General features: G+C 37.8%; 1 protein-coding gene across 2 annotated transcripts; it reads left to right on the top strand.

Annotated features, from left to right (window-relative positions):
* The first annotated feature begins 6,441 nt into the window (after positions 1 to 6,441).
* Positions 6,442 to 13,234, top strand: LOC140788999 (beta-fructofuranosidase 1-like). 2 transcript variants are annotated; one of them, XM_073138569.1, is made up of 8 exons: positions 6,442 to 6,892; positions 7,041 to 7,049; positions 7,554 to 7,932; positions 8,385 to 8,883; positions 11,054 to 11,215; positions 11,301 to 11,536; positions 11,920 to 12,007; positions 12,742 to 13,234. In XM_073138569.1, exons 1-8 carry the CDS (start codon positions 6,499 to 6,501, stop codon positions 12,940 to 12,942), a joined length of 1,968 nt encoding a protein of 655 aa, XP_072994670.1. In that variant the 5' UTR covers positions 6,442 to 6,498; the 3' UTR covers positions 12,943 to 13,234. The 2 variants fall into 2 exon arrangements, with proteins under 2 accessions (XP_072994670.1, XP_072994671.1); XM_073138570.1 differs by lacking the exon at positions 7,041 to 7,049.
* The last annotated feature ends 5,205 nt before the right edge of the window (positions 13,235 to 18,439 follow it).

Here is an 18,439-nt window from a genome sequence, read left to right as displayed (position 1 = left end):
TCAAAACCAATCACTAGAATAGTAGCAGTTACAAGACTGACTCACAAAACAACTCGTCGATCCAAACGACTTTGTTCCTCTCAGTCTTGCTCGCTAGAACCCACGATTCACTGCTTCTCGTGATTGAAGTCCAATCTCAGTAACCCTCGAGATTGATCTTTCGTCTAGATAGCCCTTAAGACGAAAGATTAACTTTTGTAGATGAGTGAAACCTTGTTAGTTGAAGAACCGATGTAGCCTCAAGAAGTCTCCTTCAATAATGCTTCTTCAACCACCCTAGAGATAGGGTTTCACAATCCTTATATATGATCTCCAAGATAGAGCCAAATCCAAGTCTTATCCGTACTCACGAAAGTCCAATTTTATCAAACTTCGTTGGTGCGTTCGAACGCGGCCCGGGTACGTTCGAACGGCATGACTTGAACTCAGGTGCGTTCGAACGGGCCCGAGTGCGTTCGAACGCGACAACTTGAATTCTTCAGGTTGCGTTCGAACGCGTTTGTGAACGCAGCTCTCGGTCTGTGTGAACGCAGTACCCACGTTCGAACGCGGTTGTGAACGCAGATTCCACGTTCGAACGCGTTTGTGAACGCGGTGTGAACTCGACGGCTTTTCTCCAATAATCTTGCAATTCTTCAAACCAGAGATATTCTAGACTTGTGTAAAGCTTATATACATGAAAAAATACACTTAGAATATTTTGTACACAATTGCCAACAAATAAAAACCTAACAGAAACTTTAATCGTAAGTACAAAATTTGATTTGAGACTTTTTGAAATACATGAAGGTAAAGTGATTTTGAGCATAAATACAGAAAGATAAAATATATTTAATCTAAAATATAATTAAGTAAACCAATGCTATCATTCGAACGCATGCACCGCCATTCAAATGTTCTTGAGATCGCCCTTAGGATTCTGCATTCCAAATTCGAATGGTCTTGGAATGGTGCTCCAAGGCCAAACAGCTTTAGATTATCATTCTTAGGCTATTCCAATAGTGTTCACAACCTGCAGTTGATACTAGGCTTTTGTGTCACTGTTTGAACAATCTCTAGTCCATTCTAATCGTTTCTAATAAACCTAGAATGAAATCTGCTGGAGATACAATCCTAAGTTATACGTGCTTTAGAAAATAAACATGAAATCTAAAATAAGCACGTAACATAAATACATGTATTTTTCGTTCACGGATTTGTCATTTAATGATCAAAGACTAACGTACGTTTGAGAACTACTAAAGTTTTTTTAGATTACTAAGGTTCCCGACGTACTGGTGCCCTGAATGTAGGTTTAAGGTACAGAATAATTGCCTCAAGTTGTCCACATGCATGGAGCCTTCTCCAATCTTGGTCTATTATTTCTTGACGCAGATGCTTCCATCATGTTATGACTTGTGAAGTGGGACCAAGTCCAAGTGAGCTTTGCATGCATATGCAGTAAGAACCAGTTGCTGCTTGCTGGATTGTTTCTTGCTGCTGGGCTGGAAGGATGTGCTGATCAATCAACCTAGGCATGTGGAGTAGATCTTGTGGAGTTATGGCCCTTTCCTGACACATACAGTGAGGCATTTCAACATTAGAATTTTCTAAGCCTCCAATGATCTTCTCTTTCCGTTTCTCCTTGCTGTTTACTGTTTTTTAAAATCTCATAGGATTGTCTAAGTTGTCTTCAAGGCACACAGAAAGCACCTTCCTGGTGCTCCAGTTTCTTCTTCTTCTTTTTTTTCTGTTATTATTGAAGCTTGATCGGCTTGGGAATTGATGAGAGTTGCATGGGAACATGCTGATGTTTGTGGTGGATGATTGCAATCATGTGAAGAAGTAGTTGCAGTTTGGATTGAGTCCATTACTTTTTGTTGGACAGAGCATGTGGTGCAGAGTTATTGATCCTTCTAATAGAAAGAGAGAGAGAGAGAGAGAGTGAGTACTTGCAGTCATCATCATATTAGAAAAATAGCATTATTGTGATCCCCCTCAATTGTTTATTCTCTGATTTGCTATATGTTTTTTGGGGTCCATGAAATGGCTGAATCATCGGTAAAGGGAGCAAGATCCAATACTTTAAACTGCTATAATTCACACTTGAAACATCCATTGGTGTCCTTGAAATTGAAATTGTTCGGCCTTCATCGGTGGAAGAATCTCAATTAATGTTATTGTAAGAGAAGACAATAAAAAGAGGAGACAGAGTGGCCCTTTTCTGTCTGTAATCATCACCATTAACACAATCATTGTCCTAATTTTTCTATGGCCTCGCAGAATAGCTGTTCTAGATTTTTACCCTTGAAATTACACTTTAATCAAAAATCATGTATTCTAATATTTAATAGTAATCTAAGATAAGGTTACTCAAATACCTTTGATTTGATATATATATATATATATATTAAAATGTTCATATTTATTATAGATATGTAATATATACTTATATGTATATAATAAGCATCCCTTCACTTATGAAATAGGAATGGGCTTATTCTAAAATAAACTTTATTATTATACAACTTTTTAAAAAGTATTTATTAATAACCTAATATTATCATTTTACCCTTTAAGATGACAACACCTAATTATTTGTCATATAAGCTATAGTTGCTATCTCTTCTCTTTCCTCTCTACAGGCAACTCTGCATACCCACACAGCGCACGGTATTACAACGCACACCTATGTGCGGAATTATAATCCCATATACCCGTGCACCACAAAGTATTACCTCGCATACCTATGTGTAGTGTTATAACCTCGCACAAACTCTGCATCTTTCCACTTACTCGTACAGTGCAAGGTTATCCACATACCTGCATAATGCAAGGAAATTTACAAAAGAAATGTCATTTCAAAAAAATACTATTTTAAAATATACTCAAGGGTATTTTCATCATTTGGTTTGAAACATCACCAATTTTTAATAAAATTTTATTATTCTTTAATACTTTAATATTATTTATGTCACATCAAATATAATTATTATTCATCATACTAGTATTAAACTAAATACTAGTATTAGCTCTCTTATTCTAGTATCAAAAATTAGAATAGTTACGCCTATTCCATCCTTATTCCATTAGGCTGTGTTCACTTGTGGAATAAGGGTAGAATAAATATAACTATTCTAATTTTTTATACTAAAAGAAAAGAGCTTGTACTAGTATAAGTTATTATAATATTTAGTTCAAAACAAGTATAAGGAGTAATAATTATATTTGATATGACATAAAGTTGATATGGAAGTATTAAAAACTGGTGATGTTTTAAACCAAACGACGAAAATACCTTTGAACCGGCGGGAAATAATATTTCAAAAAATTTCCCACATTATACAAGTATTCGGGGTTATAACTCTGCACTACGCGGGTATGTTGAGCTATAACCCCACACTCACATATGTGGGGTAATACTACACACTGTGTGGGTATGGGTAATTATCTTTAGATAGGAGAGAGAGAAGATAGCACTGTAGTTGATATAATTAATAATTATGTGTTGTCATCTCAAATAGTAAAATGGTTATCTTAGGTTATTAATAAATAATTTTTAAAAAGTTGTATGAAATAAGATAAGAGAGAATGTTAAATTAGTATACTAGAATAAGATAAGATGTTTAGTTACTATACTAAAATAAGCATATTCCTATTCCAAAGTGAACAGGGGCTAAGTGATCGGAGGCTTAAGATAGGTTGATGATAAGAGGAAGGAGGTAGATGTTGATGATATGCAATTAATGCATACCTTCTGACCTTTTTTTTTATGGAAAAGTGCGTAAACAGATTCATTGCATTTTAAGTGATTACATTCCAATGGAGTCATAATTGGTCCATTCTTTAGAACATTTTTCCAGAATTGCTGGACCGGCGAGGTTGTGGGCTATTGAGTTGTTTATCCTACTCGAGTAGAGCACCTTGATGGATGAGAATCCTTTGATTAACCTTTGTTCCTGCATAATGGGTGGAGATTTGCCACTCTATATCATCAGCATTTGAGTTTGCTGCTCTCACGATCTTACTGCTATCGCTATAGATAGTGTTGCTCCTTTGATCATCGAACTTGGCTGCTTCTTGTAAACCCAACAGTAGGGCGTGCACTTCACCCATGAGAGCGTTGCTGCAACTGGCAAGAAAGACACTTTTGTAGCTCGTTCGTTCTGCCCTTTCATTAGTACTGAAGATGCCTACTCCATCGTAGTTGCCTCTTCTCTGGAACGCATCCACCCAGTAGGCGAAACCCCTTTGTGCCTCTACACCCATGCTGAGAGTTTCTTGATCCAACCAGAGTCCCAAGGCTCCCGTAAACCAAATAGCTCTCGAGAAGTGGCAGTAGATGAGTAAGAGCTCGATCGTTTCCACATTAGTTTGGCAAAGAGGACATGTTGTATCGACGTGTTGCATTCTTTTGTTAAGAGCAGTTCAGACCGAAATGGCACCTATCAAACATCTCCAGATAAATATGTTGACACGAGGGATTGCCTCGGCTCCTTTCCACACTTTCCTCCAGTTTCTAGTAGCAGGTAAGCTAGAGGACGATGTTTCCCAGTCTCCATCTGAGAGGATAGTGTATGCTAAGTTGGTATTGAAGAGTCCAACCTTAGTGGCGATCCAGTGGAGTCGGTCCTTTCTGACGAGGGATGCATGGCTGAGGAAGATGTTTGCGACCTCAGGATGGAAGAGCTGGCACACTAGGGTTGCGTTCCAATGAGCTTCGTGATTTATTATCATTTTTTTTTCACCTTGGAGATATCGTCAGGTAGCTGAATGTCACTGAGGTCAAAATTTGGCAACCAAAAAGTCCAGCGTGGTTGAGATGGACTCTCCATTGCCTATTTCGTATTTGACTATCTTTTTAAGGGATGCTCTTGAAATGAGGATGGAGCGCCAAGACCACGTGAGCATACCTTTTAACCTTATTCCTCGTTCTTCGTGTACTCAAATTTCTAAAGCAGAAAACGAAAGTTGATGTTTACTCGATCCAGTCATTGGAAGGTGTTGCCGCTGTTCTTCGTGATCCACGATATACATATTTTAATCGTTCTTCCACAGTCAATATATAATATTGATCATGTATATATAATACGCATCAAATAAGGCACCGAATTGGTTGGGGGATGAGTCTGCTACCTAATTCTTGTAATTTCTAATTATTATTTCTTCTTCTTTTAAATTTTTTTCCTTTTGATGATTAAAAGAGGTAAAATGTCTATAGTCCTATATTTAACAAACATTGCATGTGGAGCAATTGCTAGGATTTTATTAAGAAGTTCATGCCTATGGAATTTGTCGGTTGATTCCTTCCTCCAATGAACACCAGCCCCCAGTTCCGTCCTTTCACTTTGTTTCTTCTTTTACATGCTATTATAACTACGACACATTAATAGATACTTTAATTTGCTCCACTAAATTTTTATAAGTGACCTACAGAGGGTACCCATAATTAATGCTCTCAAGAAAAGCATATATATTCTAACAAATTTTAAGTAATCTACAGAGGGTTCCCATGAGCAGTTAAAGAACGGTGACTATTATCTTTTGTATTCTAACAAATTTTAAAACCTAAGTTTTCAATTTTCTATGCAAAGGTGAGAAAAGAAGTGGACATAAAAGAAACATGAGTTTGTCATTCCCAACTATACCTTAAAAAAATCATATATATATCTTTAAAAGAAGTGGTTTTTTATCATGAAAAATAAAGAGTGATTTGGAAGATAATTCCAGTTCATAACTTTTTTTTCTTATATCTTACCTAGACAGCACGTTAGAAATTGTTTGCAACCAACATGAGTTCTTATTATATTTGTTAATATAATTATAGTCTTTGGAATTTTGTAATCCAACTTGTTTATTTTTTTATATAATATTCTGACATTATTTCGATTAACTAATATTAATTATATTATATAATTTACGTAACTCTATTACTGAGTAAATTATCAAACTAGCCTTATTAAAAGTTTATGAGGCAACCCTTTGAAAATTCCATAGTAATACTATGTGGACCCATGCATGCTTATCTAGAAAGTGTTGCTGTATCATATAGCTTGATTATGTTCAATTACAATATAAATTTACGGAAGAGTAGGATTCATACACGGCAAAGTTGGAAATTATAATAGGCAAAGTATCGCCTTAAAACACTGCCATGTCAGCATCTTGTGAATTAATAAAATTAGGTGGTGACTTTGCCACATGGTTAACTAATATGTATTCCTGCTTGCCTGGAATGGGGGGGTACCTCTCCCACCAATCAAATAAAGCCCTCTCTTTCTTCTTTTTACTGCCACGTGTCAAGTTGTATGTTGCTCCATATAGGACAGCTAAGCCAGCAAAGCACTTGCCCTCCATTTTTCGGATTCTAAATTTAATTGATTCCCTTCTTCCTTGTGAAAAATGTGAGCCCCTAATTATCTTCTTTTGTATATTATATAAACCCCCTCCCACCTCTTCGACTCCTGCATTCATTTGCCTTCCCCAATCGCGAAGAGGAGCGGAGCGGATCGGATCGCCATGGAAGCGCGAGACCTCTTCTCCTCCTCGTCCCTCCCCTTCTCCTACGCCCCTCTCCCCGCCGACGTCAACGACGGCGGAAGCGATGCCTCTCGCCCACGGCGAGCGAGCTCTGTCCTCGCGGCAGTCGGGTTCCTTCTGGCCGTTGCTGCCCTCGTCGTCGTGGTAGGCCCCCTTGCGAGATCCGGAAGCCTCGAAAAGCCTTCGGAGATCTCGCCGGCGATGACGCGTGGCAAGGCGGAGGGCGTGTCGGAGAAGACGTCTGGTGCCGGCATCTACCTCACCGGAGACGCTGCCAGCGCCGGAGGACCCGGGGTTTTCCCTTGGTCGAACGCGATGCTGCAATGGCAGAGGACTGGGTTCCATTTCCAGCCGGAGAAGAACTGGATGAACGGTTCCGCCTCTCAACCTTGATTTTTTTTTTCTTTTTTTTTTAAGTAATTGTTAGCTATTCCTGAGAGATATAATGCTGACTTGCTTTTTCTTATGCCTCCCCTCCTCGTGGATGCGTGATTTGGGGATTCTTTTCTTCTCGGCTTCAGATCCTAACGGTGCCTATTCTCTCTCTCTCTCTCTCTCTCTCTCTCTCTCTCTCTCTCTCTCTCTCTCTCTCTCTCTCTCTCTCTTGTTATCCTCAATTCAAAATATATAGAGTTCTCGTTTTCTAGATATCCAATTTTAACGGATATTCTTATCCAATACATGGTCAGTTACGAGAAAAAAAGAAAAAAAAATTGAACCGAATTTAATCGAATAAAAGTCCGCTTTATTTCTTTTGTGATTTTGTTCGCTAATCTAATAATAATAGTTTCCCACACTAATAATTACGTGTCATATAAAGAGTTAAAGGGCAACAATATTAAGGTATCCTCTAATGTGCACTTTTGAAATATTAAATTAGTAGCTCGCAGTCAGCCGATTCAAAGTTTTATAAGAATCTCGAATTGGAACAATAAAAGTAGCAAGCAGCATGCCAAGTCATCAACAATAATTGGGGTACAATTTTCATCATGAAGTAGTAACAGTTGGATGGCCGTTACATTTTGTTTGTGTAGGGCCGGTATACTACCAGGGCTGGTACCACCTCTTCTACCAGTACAATCCAGATTCAGCCGTGTGGGGCAACATCTCCTGGGGCCATGCTGTCTCGCGTGACCTAGTCCAGTGGCTCCACCTCCCCATTGCTATGGTTCCTGATCGATGGTACGACGCCAATGGTGTGTGGACCGGGTCTGCCACCGTCCTCCCCGACGGCAGGCTCACCATGCTCTACACCGGCTCCACCAACGCCTCGGTCCAGGTTCAAAACCTCGCCTTCCCGGCTGACCCATCCGACCCGCTCCTCCGCCACTGGGTTAAGTCCGAATCCAACCCGGTCTTATTGCCCCCTCCCGGGGTGGGGCTCCAGGACTTCCGTGACCCCACTACTGCCTGGTAATTTTTTAATAATCCCTCTTTTATAAATAGAACAGTGACGTTCTTTGTCACAAAAACAAGATGATAATTTTTTCTAAAAAAACAAAATAATAGGGATAATAGTGTTATTATCTATATATAATAAGATGATGGTTACATCTGAACCCTACATACTATTGCTTATTGCTTATTTTATAGTAGATTCTCTCATTTATTTTTATTTTTTGAAATACTCATTTCTTATTTGTTAAAAAAATTATGCAATTGATTATTTTAGATCTTCTAGTTCTAGGGAACATTTCTTTTTTATTTTAGAGAAAGAGAGAGAAAAGTATTAGGGTAAAATAAACTTTTGATCTTTTCGAAGTAAATAAAAAATGGATATATCAGAAAATCGGGGTCTAGGTGTAATTAATTCAAAATTAACCTCCAATAAAAATTAATTTAATGTTATAATAATCATTTTACAGGTATGACCCCTCGGACTCCACATGGCGGATCGCCATAGGCTCAAAAGACGAGTCCCACGCCGGTACCGTGATGGTATACCGGACCCGAGATTTCGTTAGCTACGAACTCGTGCCGGGGCTTCTGCACAAGGTGGCCGGCACGGGTATGTGGGAGTGCGTCGACTTCTATCCGGTGGCCACAAAGGGGGCGGCGGCGGAGAACGGCATCGACTTGGGAAACGAGACCAAAATCGAGGAGGTGCGGCACGTGTTGAAGGCGAGCATGGACGACGACCGCCACGACTACTACGCAATCGGGAGGTACGACGCCGTGAGGAACACGTGGCAGCCGGATGACGCAGAGATGGACGTCGGGTTGGGTTTGAGGTACGACTGGGGGAAATTTTACGCGTCCAAGACATTTTACGATCCGGAGAAGAAGAGGAGGATTCTGTGGAGTTGGATTGGGGAGACAGACAGCGAACGGGCTGACGTCCAGAAAGGCTGGGCTTCTCTACAGGTACTAAAATTATTTCTATATTTTCAGAATTTCAACTTGTCGTAGTCATTTAATTCAATTTGAGTTGCAAATTAATGTTTTAAGTCTAACTGTAGGTTAGAGCTTCGCTTTCTTTCTCCCATTCATCTTTGGTGATTGATATTGACAACCAATTATCGCACGTGTTTTAGCTCTTATATGCTTGAAAAAGAAGGAAAAACCATTTTTTTCGTTACGTAAATACGTGGCTACCGTCAAAGCCATGACTTCCAGTTTGATCAACTCTTAAACAACTCCTGGAGCTTTGACAAGGAAACTTGTTGCCTTTGTCATGCTTACTAGCTTGCCGGTGCTTGCATGGCTTTTCCTTATCCCATCTCTTCTTCTCTTTGGCCTCACAAACACACAAACACACAAACACAAGAAACTAAGCCAAAGCTGGCGGTTGTTCTCCTGCTTCTAGTTGTCATCACTACGCGTTGGATGCATGAGTGCTATTTTATTTTCTCTAAGAACGCTGACCGTATAAAAAGTACAATTATTTATGGCCGCTTTCTTAGCTTTTAGCAATTATTTCTCGCTAGGGTCCCACCCAAGAAATAAATGAGCCAACCCGGTTCCCTCTTGTCCTAGTCAACAACCTCTCTCTCCATGTGTGAGCATGTGATCTGATAGGTTTAGCAAATGTACACGTAAAATGGTCCTAGATTCAATAATTTCTCACGGTTGGACTGCCCCCCACAAGAGTGGTACTTGAAATGGAGCACCAGATAGACCTACTGAATCGTCTTCTCCAACCAGTTTCTTCGCAGGACTGCCCTTTGCTTTTCTTCATTGCCTCTCATGCTCGATTCCCAAATTCGAGTGCTTCTTTGGATTAATTTATGGGTTTAGTTATAAGTTGGTTATGGTTGGACTCTCTCAAGAGTTTCCTATCTTTGCAAAAAGGTCGCTTACTCATATTTCTTTTGGCATACATCTCCAAATGTGATGGTTTGAGCGGTCCCCAATGGATAATAATTAATAGCAATTATTTGCCTCTCAGAGTCGGTTAGACATTGTCAAAGTTTGATATCTGACGTGGATCTGACGTGGCTAAGACCATAAGATAATCTTTATAGTAGCAAAATAACAATTTTATTCGATCTAATGCGTGTCCCACTTTCTCTTTTGTTCTTTTTTTTTTTCTTTTCGTAGAAGTCCGACATTCTTCCCATATCCTTCTTTTGAGTGTTATTATGGTTAACTAGCTACTTTTAAGTCAGAATAATAACAATCATATAGTATTCAATAATATAGAATTTGTAGTATCTAGAAGTGGTCCATTGGAAAGTTCAATTATTAATGTCACTTCTTAGGTCTTGCTGTATATAATACGCCAATAATTCTAGATTAATTAGCTGGGCAATTATTTTTGCTAGGGGGTCCCACCTCTATGAGCATGACAACCATGAAAATGATTGTGGAGAGGAGGAGGCCCACGTTGCCAACCCGATTCCCTCCTTGTCCTAGTCAGCAAACTCATCTCTTCATGTGCCAGCATGTAAGAGGATAAGCAAAAGTACACGTAAGTAGGATCTAGGATTCAATAATTTCTGACGGTTGGCCTGCCGACGTATCCCCCCTGTCCTCCTATGACTTGAAATGGAGCACAAGATAGACCACAACCACAACTACTTGAAATGGATTCAATAATTGCGTCTGATACTCGAGTTCCAAATTTGGAGCCTCTTTGGACTAATTTATGGGTTTAGTTAAGTTGTTTATCATTTGATTAGGTCAAGGATTTCGTATCTTTACGAAAAGGGCGTTAACTTCTTTTCTTTTGGTATACATTTCCAAATGTGGTTGATGGTTTGAATGGTCCACAATGGATACTTTTCTTTTAATTGAGGTTAAGTAGAAAAAAAGGATTATTTCCCAGAGTCGTCCGTTGGACATTGTCAAAGTTTGATTTCTGGCGTGGATCTGATGTGGCTAAGACCAAAAAATTATATATATAGTAGCAATAATCTGATATACTGCATCCCCCCTTTTAAAACAGTGCTACCTAAAAAATTATGTCATGACTAAGATACTCTTATGACAATGTATAGTAAAACAGAGTAGAAGATTGGTTCAGGATCCTAGGAAAACAACTTTCTTATATTGCCACCAAAATTTTCTTAAGTCTGTGGTTGTTGCATGACAGGGAATTCCTCGAACAGTGCTGTTTGACACGAAAACCAAAAGCAACCTGCTCCAGTGGCCTGTTGAGGAACTGGAGAGCTTAAGGATGAGCAGCACAGTCTTCGATGGCATCACCATTGATACTGGATCTATCGTTCCCCTCAATGTTCGCAAGGGCGCACAGGTAGCTGGGAGAACACTTTGATCACCTTGCATTAAAATTTCAGCAACATAAGACTGTCACTTACCTCGCTCCTTCACATTTGCAGTTGGACATAATTGCAGAGTTTCAAGTAGAAAAGGAAGCGATCGAAGCAACAGTAGAAGCGGATGTAAGTTACAACTGCAGCACCAGTGGTGGTGCAGCAGGGCGGGGTGCACTTGGACCATTTGGGCTGCTTGTCTTGGCTGACAAGAACCACTTAGAGCAGACGGCGGTGTATTTCTACGTCTCCAAGGGAACGGACGGTGGCCTTCGCACTCACTTCTGCCAGGATGAACTAAGGCATGTTCTTGATTCTTCTTGTTCAGTAATCGTGTATTTCATAAGCACATGCATATGCCAATGAATCAGTATCGGGTACCTTTGGGAGAGAGATTTTGCTGCACTATGCTGAACCTCCCCCTCTAGGTAACGAACTGTTAGGAAGAGTATGTAGATAGCAAGCATTCACATATCTGCACCAGAATTCTTGCTTTGATCGTTTATGCACTGTGCTGGTTGCGATATATGAATTATTAGAATGCTGAAGACTCGTATATTACTGAAATCACGATATGTCCTCAGGGACGAACCTCTGTCTAGCAGACGCTCGTTATCACTCTGCACCTTATCAAGAATATAGAATGAAGAAAGTAATTCACTTGTATTATGCTTGAATTATGTAGGTCATCCAGCGCAAATGATATCGTTAAGAGAGTGGTCGGCAGCACTGTCCCAGTACTCGATGGTGAAACATTCTCAGTGAGAATATTGGTAAATTGGAACATTCTACATCTTGCTTCTTTTGATTTTGTCCATTGAGAAAATGCAAGTCGTTTTAAATTGGATAAAATAAGTTATCATGGTTCAAACTATTTTCCGTCTTCCTGATCATTTTTTTTAATCTTTTAAGGACTTCTCAATCATTTATCCAAATTAAAACTTAATTTATTTAATTATTCTATTATGTACTTGATCAACATTTAACTTCTTTCACTCTGATGCATATTATCATTATTCTCAAAGCCTTTCTTTTAAATCTTGGGATTTGGGAATGAAAATGTGTAGAGAAATCTGTAAGAAAGCTTGAAAACATAAGATATTATATATTTCAGGGACGAATATTTGCTTTTGAAGTACATTATTGCACTGCAAAGGATGTTTGCAGCCTGCATTGTTTTACATGCCTCCTACCATTGTAAAGATCATACTTGTTCATCAGTATAATGGTTGACAGATATATCTTGCAACAATTTCTAGATTTGATTGTCCCTGATTACTTTAATGTGGCATAACTAGATCAGTGATAATGTCTTTACCAACCATAGAACTGCATTTTAGTTAAGTATACAGACAATGATGACAATTTGCATATCATATATACATAGAACAGCAGGGAGGGTCATATACCAAGTATGCCTTTTACTTATTGTTAGATTGTGTATTTCATCTAATACTTGCAAGGTCTATTCAACTTCTAATGAACGACATGTTAATTGTTCATTCAGGTGGATCACTCTATAGTGGAGAGTTTCGCTCAGCAAGGAAGGTCATGCATCACATCTCGTGTATACCCAACTGAGGCAATTTATTCTGCAGCAGGAGTCTATCTCTTCAACAATGCTACTAGTGCTAAAGTGACTGCCAAGTCCCTCACCATATGGGAGATGAGTTCTTCCTCCAATCATGCCTACCCTACCCAATCTTAAAGATCTCTTTACCTTGCTCTCTTCGTTTCCTAATCAGTTAGATCCTCACCTGTTGCTATCCTCTCATTCGTCCAACTTCATCTTTTCCAACTGTATGTATTGCAGATTTCCAATTCAAAGGCAAGTCAGTTGAACTGCTTGTGTTGGTCCTCTTGAAAGATGTGTAAATGAAATTTTTGGCAGTAAAGAGGGATCTGTTTGTTAGGTGTATATTTTTGGGTGTTGCTTCTGTAAAGTAAGATCATGTAAGATTACATTATTTCATAGATATGCAATTTGTGCCTTTCTTTTAGTTTCTTTGTCTCATAGAAATAATGAAAGGCTACACTTCTCCAACTGTCATGCAATTCTGTTGCACATCTTGACCAACAAGCTTTTTTACAAAAGATTGTGGTGATAATACCAACCGTAACTTTATTTTCTTGGCAATTATGTGAACAAAATCTTATTTTATTTGTGTTAGGTAGATTTTTGTAAACAGCATGATATAATATAGAAGTTTAAAAAGTCTTCTGGTACAGTATTCTAGTGTTCCGGCGTTCGAAAAACCTTTGAAGGCATTTAAATGCTCCCGCCCGAGGACTGAAGTAAAGCTTAATCATTCGAACGGCCTCCTTTGGCATTCGAACGGCCTCCTTTGGCATTCGAACGTGAAATCCTGAGAGCATGAGAACTTAACTGGCGTTCGAAGGCAAAAGCCAAAGCAGCATCAATTTATTAGCGTTTGAACGGTCTTTGGAGGCATTCGAATGCAAAAGAACTAGAGCAACGACCTTTGACGGGCGTCCGAATGACTCTTAAGGTGTTCAAACGCATTTTCTCGAGAGTAGAAATACACTAATAGGCATTCAAACGACCTTGGATGTTTGGTCTACTTTGCTAAGAGTGTTTGAATGGCTATTCGGGCGTTCGAATGCACTAATGAAGTTAAGCTTTTCTACACCGAACTTAAACTAGGTTTCTCATCTAATTTTGGAAACCTATATAAGTCTTTAAAGCCTAGAATAGTTGGTGTTGATTGAAGAATGTGAATTGAAGCTTTGGCAAAAATTTGGGTGGAAGTTCTTCATTGATCAAGAAGCTAAAGATTTTGAGCGTTTAAAGATTGTTTTTGATCATTACAACATTGTGCACCTTGTCTCGGGGTTACTACTGCAATATACGTTTGATCTCAAGGATCAAAGAGATCAATGCAATCAACCACTAGAAGCAACTCATCGAGGGGTCTAGCGAACAAGAGATCTTCAGATATAGCTGTGGGGATTCAGCAAGTAATCTATAAACAATTCTTGTACTTGCTTTTGATTAGTGGTTGATTTGATCCTAGTGAAAATGATCCATGACTTTTATTCTAGTTTAGAGTTTTCACGTAAATTTTGTGTTTGTATTACTTTACTGTTTAGCTTTCATTATTTATTGTCAAGTTTACTAGTTAAAGGTCATATAGTTTAGATTAGAGTTTGCCTTAGACTTTTTCAATTGGTATCAGAGTAGGCCTTTCTTACTTTAGAAAGAGATCTTTTGGAATATGAATTTTCCTAGGAAAACGCAATCAACTGTTAGACCTCCTTTGTTTTATGGATCTAATTATTCATATTGGAAAGTTAAAATATGAGCTTTTTTAAAATCTATAGATGAACAAGTTTGGATTTTGATTATTCATAGTTGGACATCTCTAACTATGATAGTTGAGCAAAAAGAAGTTATCAAACATGTAAACAAGTGGGGTAAATTAGATTATGAATTGTATGATTGGAATAATAAAGCTATTAATTGTAACAGCCGGACTCTGCCTTGTGACACTCACGAGGCTTACCCCTCTTTGTGAGCGTCACGTGCCGGTTTAAGAGCTCAACAACACGCCACTAAGAATGAAGATATCCAAAACTTAAACGGAAGCAAAAAAAAAAAGGGCTTACAAGCTACGACAAATCCATTTAAATATAATTAAAAGGGTGAGAATCCTTACAATAGTACATGTTCAAAGTAAGATACAATAAGAAAACATACATCCCTTAAAAAAAGCACAAAATAAAGCATGAAAAGAAAATGTCTATCACCTTATAAGATAAATTGCTGCTAAGCATCCTGCTAGGGTACAAGTCAATATGCATCCAGTATTAGCACAGAATGAGCCTAACGCTCAACAAGTGGCACTATCGCTAATTAAGCATCATGAATAATAATACACCTAGCATGAAAAAATGCATGTGCAACTTAATAATATGGGATTACAACGAGAATAATATGAGGATGAAATATCAACTGCAAATCAAATTATGAATTTATGCATTAATAATATGGGATTACAACGAGAAATTATTTTTTAGACAGATTAAATATAATTAGTGAAATTACTAATTTTACATGTCAAATAATTTCAGATTCTAACCCCCATGTTCAAAACCACGTAGATCTTTCTAATGAGGACTGATTGTTGTTGTAGCCAACATAAAATAATGGTTGTTTGGTAATTACAATTGCGATGAGTAGTCTTATCTCTAAGACGTTTTTCTTAAATTATGATATATTATATAATTATGTATGTACATGTTTTAGCCTCCAGCATGATTATATAAACTTATCTAGAGATGATTTTAGTCAAGCATATTTTATCATTCATTTGACTAGACTAATCTTGGATATGAGTTTGCTGGTGATATATAGAGATGACTATATTATTATGACTTTATGTCGAGATAATCTCTAGTATGAGTATGTATGTGATAGACTAGTATGAGTATGCATGTAATAGATACATGTATGATTGATGATTATATTACATTATATCTCTTTTGACACCCCTTCCACCTAAATTTTTGATATGCGTTGACTTGTTATAGTACTAAATATATGCATGTGATCTATTATATAGAAGAAAATATATAAATCTCATTAATAAGAAAGTTGATAGAAAAAGTATAAGGGTAACTAAGTAGGCACTAGGGTTAGGGGTGTTTGATATGATGATTATGGTTGCTGATATGCGATATTTCGTGGCCCATGTCTGAGGTCAGTTGAGTTTGGTGTGCACAGACAATTCAGACACCTACCCTTCGATAGGGCATGCGTGTGGTAAGTTACCCTCATGTGATTTCTATTAATTGGTAAGGTACACAATCTAGATAGATATTAATATACCCTTAGTGTATAGCATGGTATTAATATGATTAAGATACATTTAGCGTATGATAGAATATACTTTGAGCCTACAGGCAAGATGACGAGATCGGGTAACGGGTGTTGACTGTGCCTAGTGGTCTAGTATGATGATATTATACCGAGATACTTATAGTGATTGTGATATTGAATTGCATATGATTATTGAGTACTCATCATGCTTCATATATGGTTGCATTTGATATCATAGCATGGTCATGGTTGACATGCATCGGATGTGTTATATTTGAAAATGTTACAATGATAGTATGATATAGATATATATATATATATATATATATATATATATATATATATATATATATATTATCGAGAGTTGTATTCTTGATCAGTCATGACATGATATCTACCATACATCTAATACTATCGAGGACATGCCTATATTCTCATTCATTACATGATATTTTTTTCTAATTCATATTATCCACTAGATAATTTTATTCTCCGTTTGGCATCACTATTCATTGAGCTTTTAGCTCATGACTCTCTTTTTATTTCTCATTTTCAAAAACCTAGGTGAATAAATGGAGCAGGGTATTCCATTAGATATCTTACTAGTGATTGAGGAGTAGAGTATAGTTAGTGTTGTACACTAGATGAGTTATATCATATGATGTATTAGTTGACTTTCAGAGTATTAACTTTATCCTTGTCGTTCCTATAAATATGTGACTTTGTATTAATGTATTATGTATATACAATTGTTGTGTGTATATAATAGTAAAATGCTCTTTATGATATATTGTGACCAGTGTGGAGCCTTATTAGGGTTATCAATATATTGTTGATATTCAAATGAGAGTTATTCTTAGTTTAGATATAGTGGATAAATTATAATATTGATACAAGTTTATTTGATTGTCGACAACTAACCAAGTTGTCAGATGCCTTGCACTACCATGTGAGCTCGTGCCATGAACGTATTTAAGGTTTGAGTGTTACACACTACTTCTGATGATGCCTTCTTTCTAGCTGTACTGATGGAGTCTAAGTTGGATTAGTTGAATCAGATATGCAAGGAGGAGAGCAGGCCTAGCCCATGGCCTACTAGAGAGTACATCTACCCCAACTCAGCCCGCATAGATGGCTCAGTTCCAATCACCAACAAATCTCTTGTCACTTTGTACCCGACGAATTGGAGGAGCGCAGAAGAAAAGACGTGTTTTTACTATAATGACCAATTTATCCTCGATCATAAATGAAAACGCCAACTAACCCATGTCATGTTCCTAGGCATACTTGAAGAGGATGAACCTAAGTCTACTGATTGTCACGACAAATTGTACGAGTATAAGAACATGAGAGACTGATCACCTTGAGGACAAGGTGTCATAAATGTGTGGATTGATACGATTCGACCACTTGGGTTAAGTCAGTCAAGTAGTTGAGTCAAGTCAAGTCAAATTGAGTTAGTTAGTTTTATTTTATTGATTTAAATTTTAAATAAAATTGATAATCCGTATGTGGATCCTATCTATTAGGCTTTTTACTCCTATGGAATGAATATGGGTTTAGCCTAATTATTCTTATCGCCTTTATCTTTTATTATAGTTGTTAGATTATCTTTATTTTTATACGAGTAGATCTTAACCGTAGAACCCTTTTGAGCTTCCAAATTCTAGCCACCATCCTCAACCACAAGCCACCCTAATATATGGCCGTCACACCACACTTGGCTGTCCACCACCCTCCAAAGACCACCGCAATGTCAAATAATTACTATTCTACCTCTTTTCGATATTTCTCTATTATTTAATTTTTAACTTTTCATCTCGACCTTGGATTGACAAAACAGAGCCATTTAAACCATAACTCACAAAGCTACCATCTATAAAAATATCACATTTTTTTACATCCAAATCAGTCCAAATCTAGTTCATAACAGCGATGTCATTTAATTGAACCATCTTGGATTAATTAAAATATTGCAAGATCGTCCTCTTCCTCCTTATTCAACTAGACCAAGCTGCGACCGACCTAGCCATTGCCTAGGATCGAACACTGTGTTATAGACTATATCTGGAATGATCCGTCCGTAGGATGATTTATGAAAATTTAGGTAAAGGTAGCTTCGTGAGATAGGGTTCTAATGGCTCTAGTTTTACCTAAATCGGAGGTCGGGATGAAAAGATAAAAATAAAATAGTGGAGATAGATCAGGGAGGGTAAAACGGTAATTTCTAACATTGTGGCAGTCGTCGGAGGGTGGTGGATGGCCGTGTAGTAGGGTGGCTGCTGGATGTAGGAGGTGGCTAGGGTTTGGATGCTTGAAAGGGATCTACGTTTAATACGAAGATAAAGACAATCCAACGACAATT

This window comes from Typha latifolia, chromosome 5 (assembly GCF_019914945.1).
Source record: "Typha latifolia isolate L0001 chromosome 5, TyphaL0001v2, whole genome shotgun sequence".
Lineage (NCBI taxonomy): Eukaryota > Viridiplantae > Streptophyta > Magnoliopsida > Poales > Typhaceae > Typha > Typha latifolia.
This window is presented reverse-complemented; position numbering and strand designations above follow the sequence as displayed.

Excerpts from the sequence above, each read along its gene's own strand:
- LOC140788999 (XM_073138569.1), top strand. The coding sequence starts at position 6,499 with ATGGAAGCGCGAGACCTCTTCTCCTCCTCGTCCCTCCCCTTCTCCTAC. Across the intron at positions 7,933-8,384 it reads CGTGACCCCACTACTGCCTG|GTATGACCCCTCGGACTCCA; the intron begins GTAATTTTTTAA and ends ATCATTTTACAG. Across the intron at positions 8,884-11,053 it reads AAGGCTGGGCTTCTCTACAG|GGAATTCCTCGAACAGTGCT; the intron begins GTACTAAAATTA and ends GTTGCATGACAG.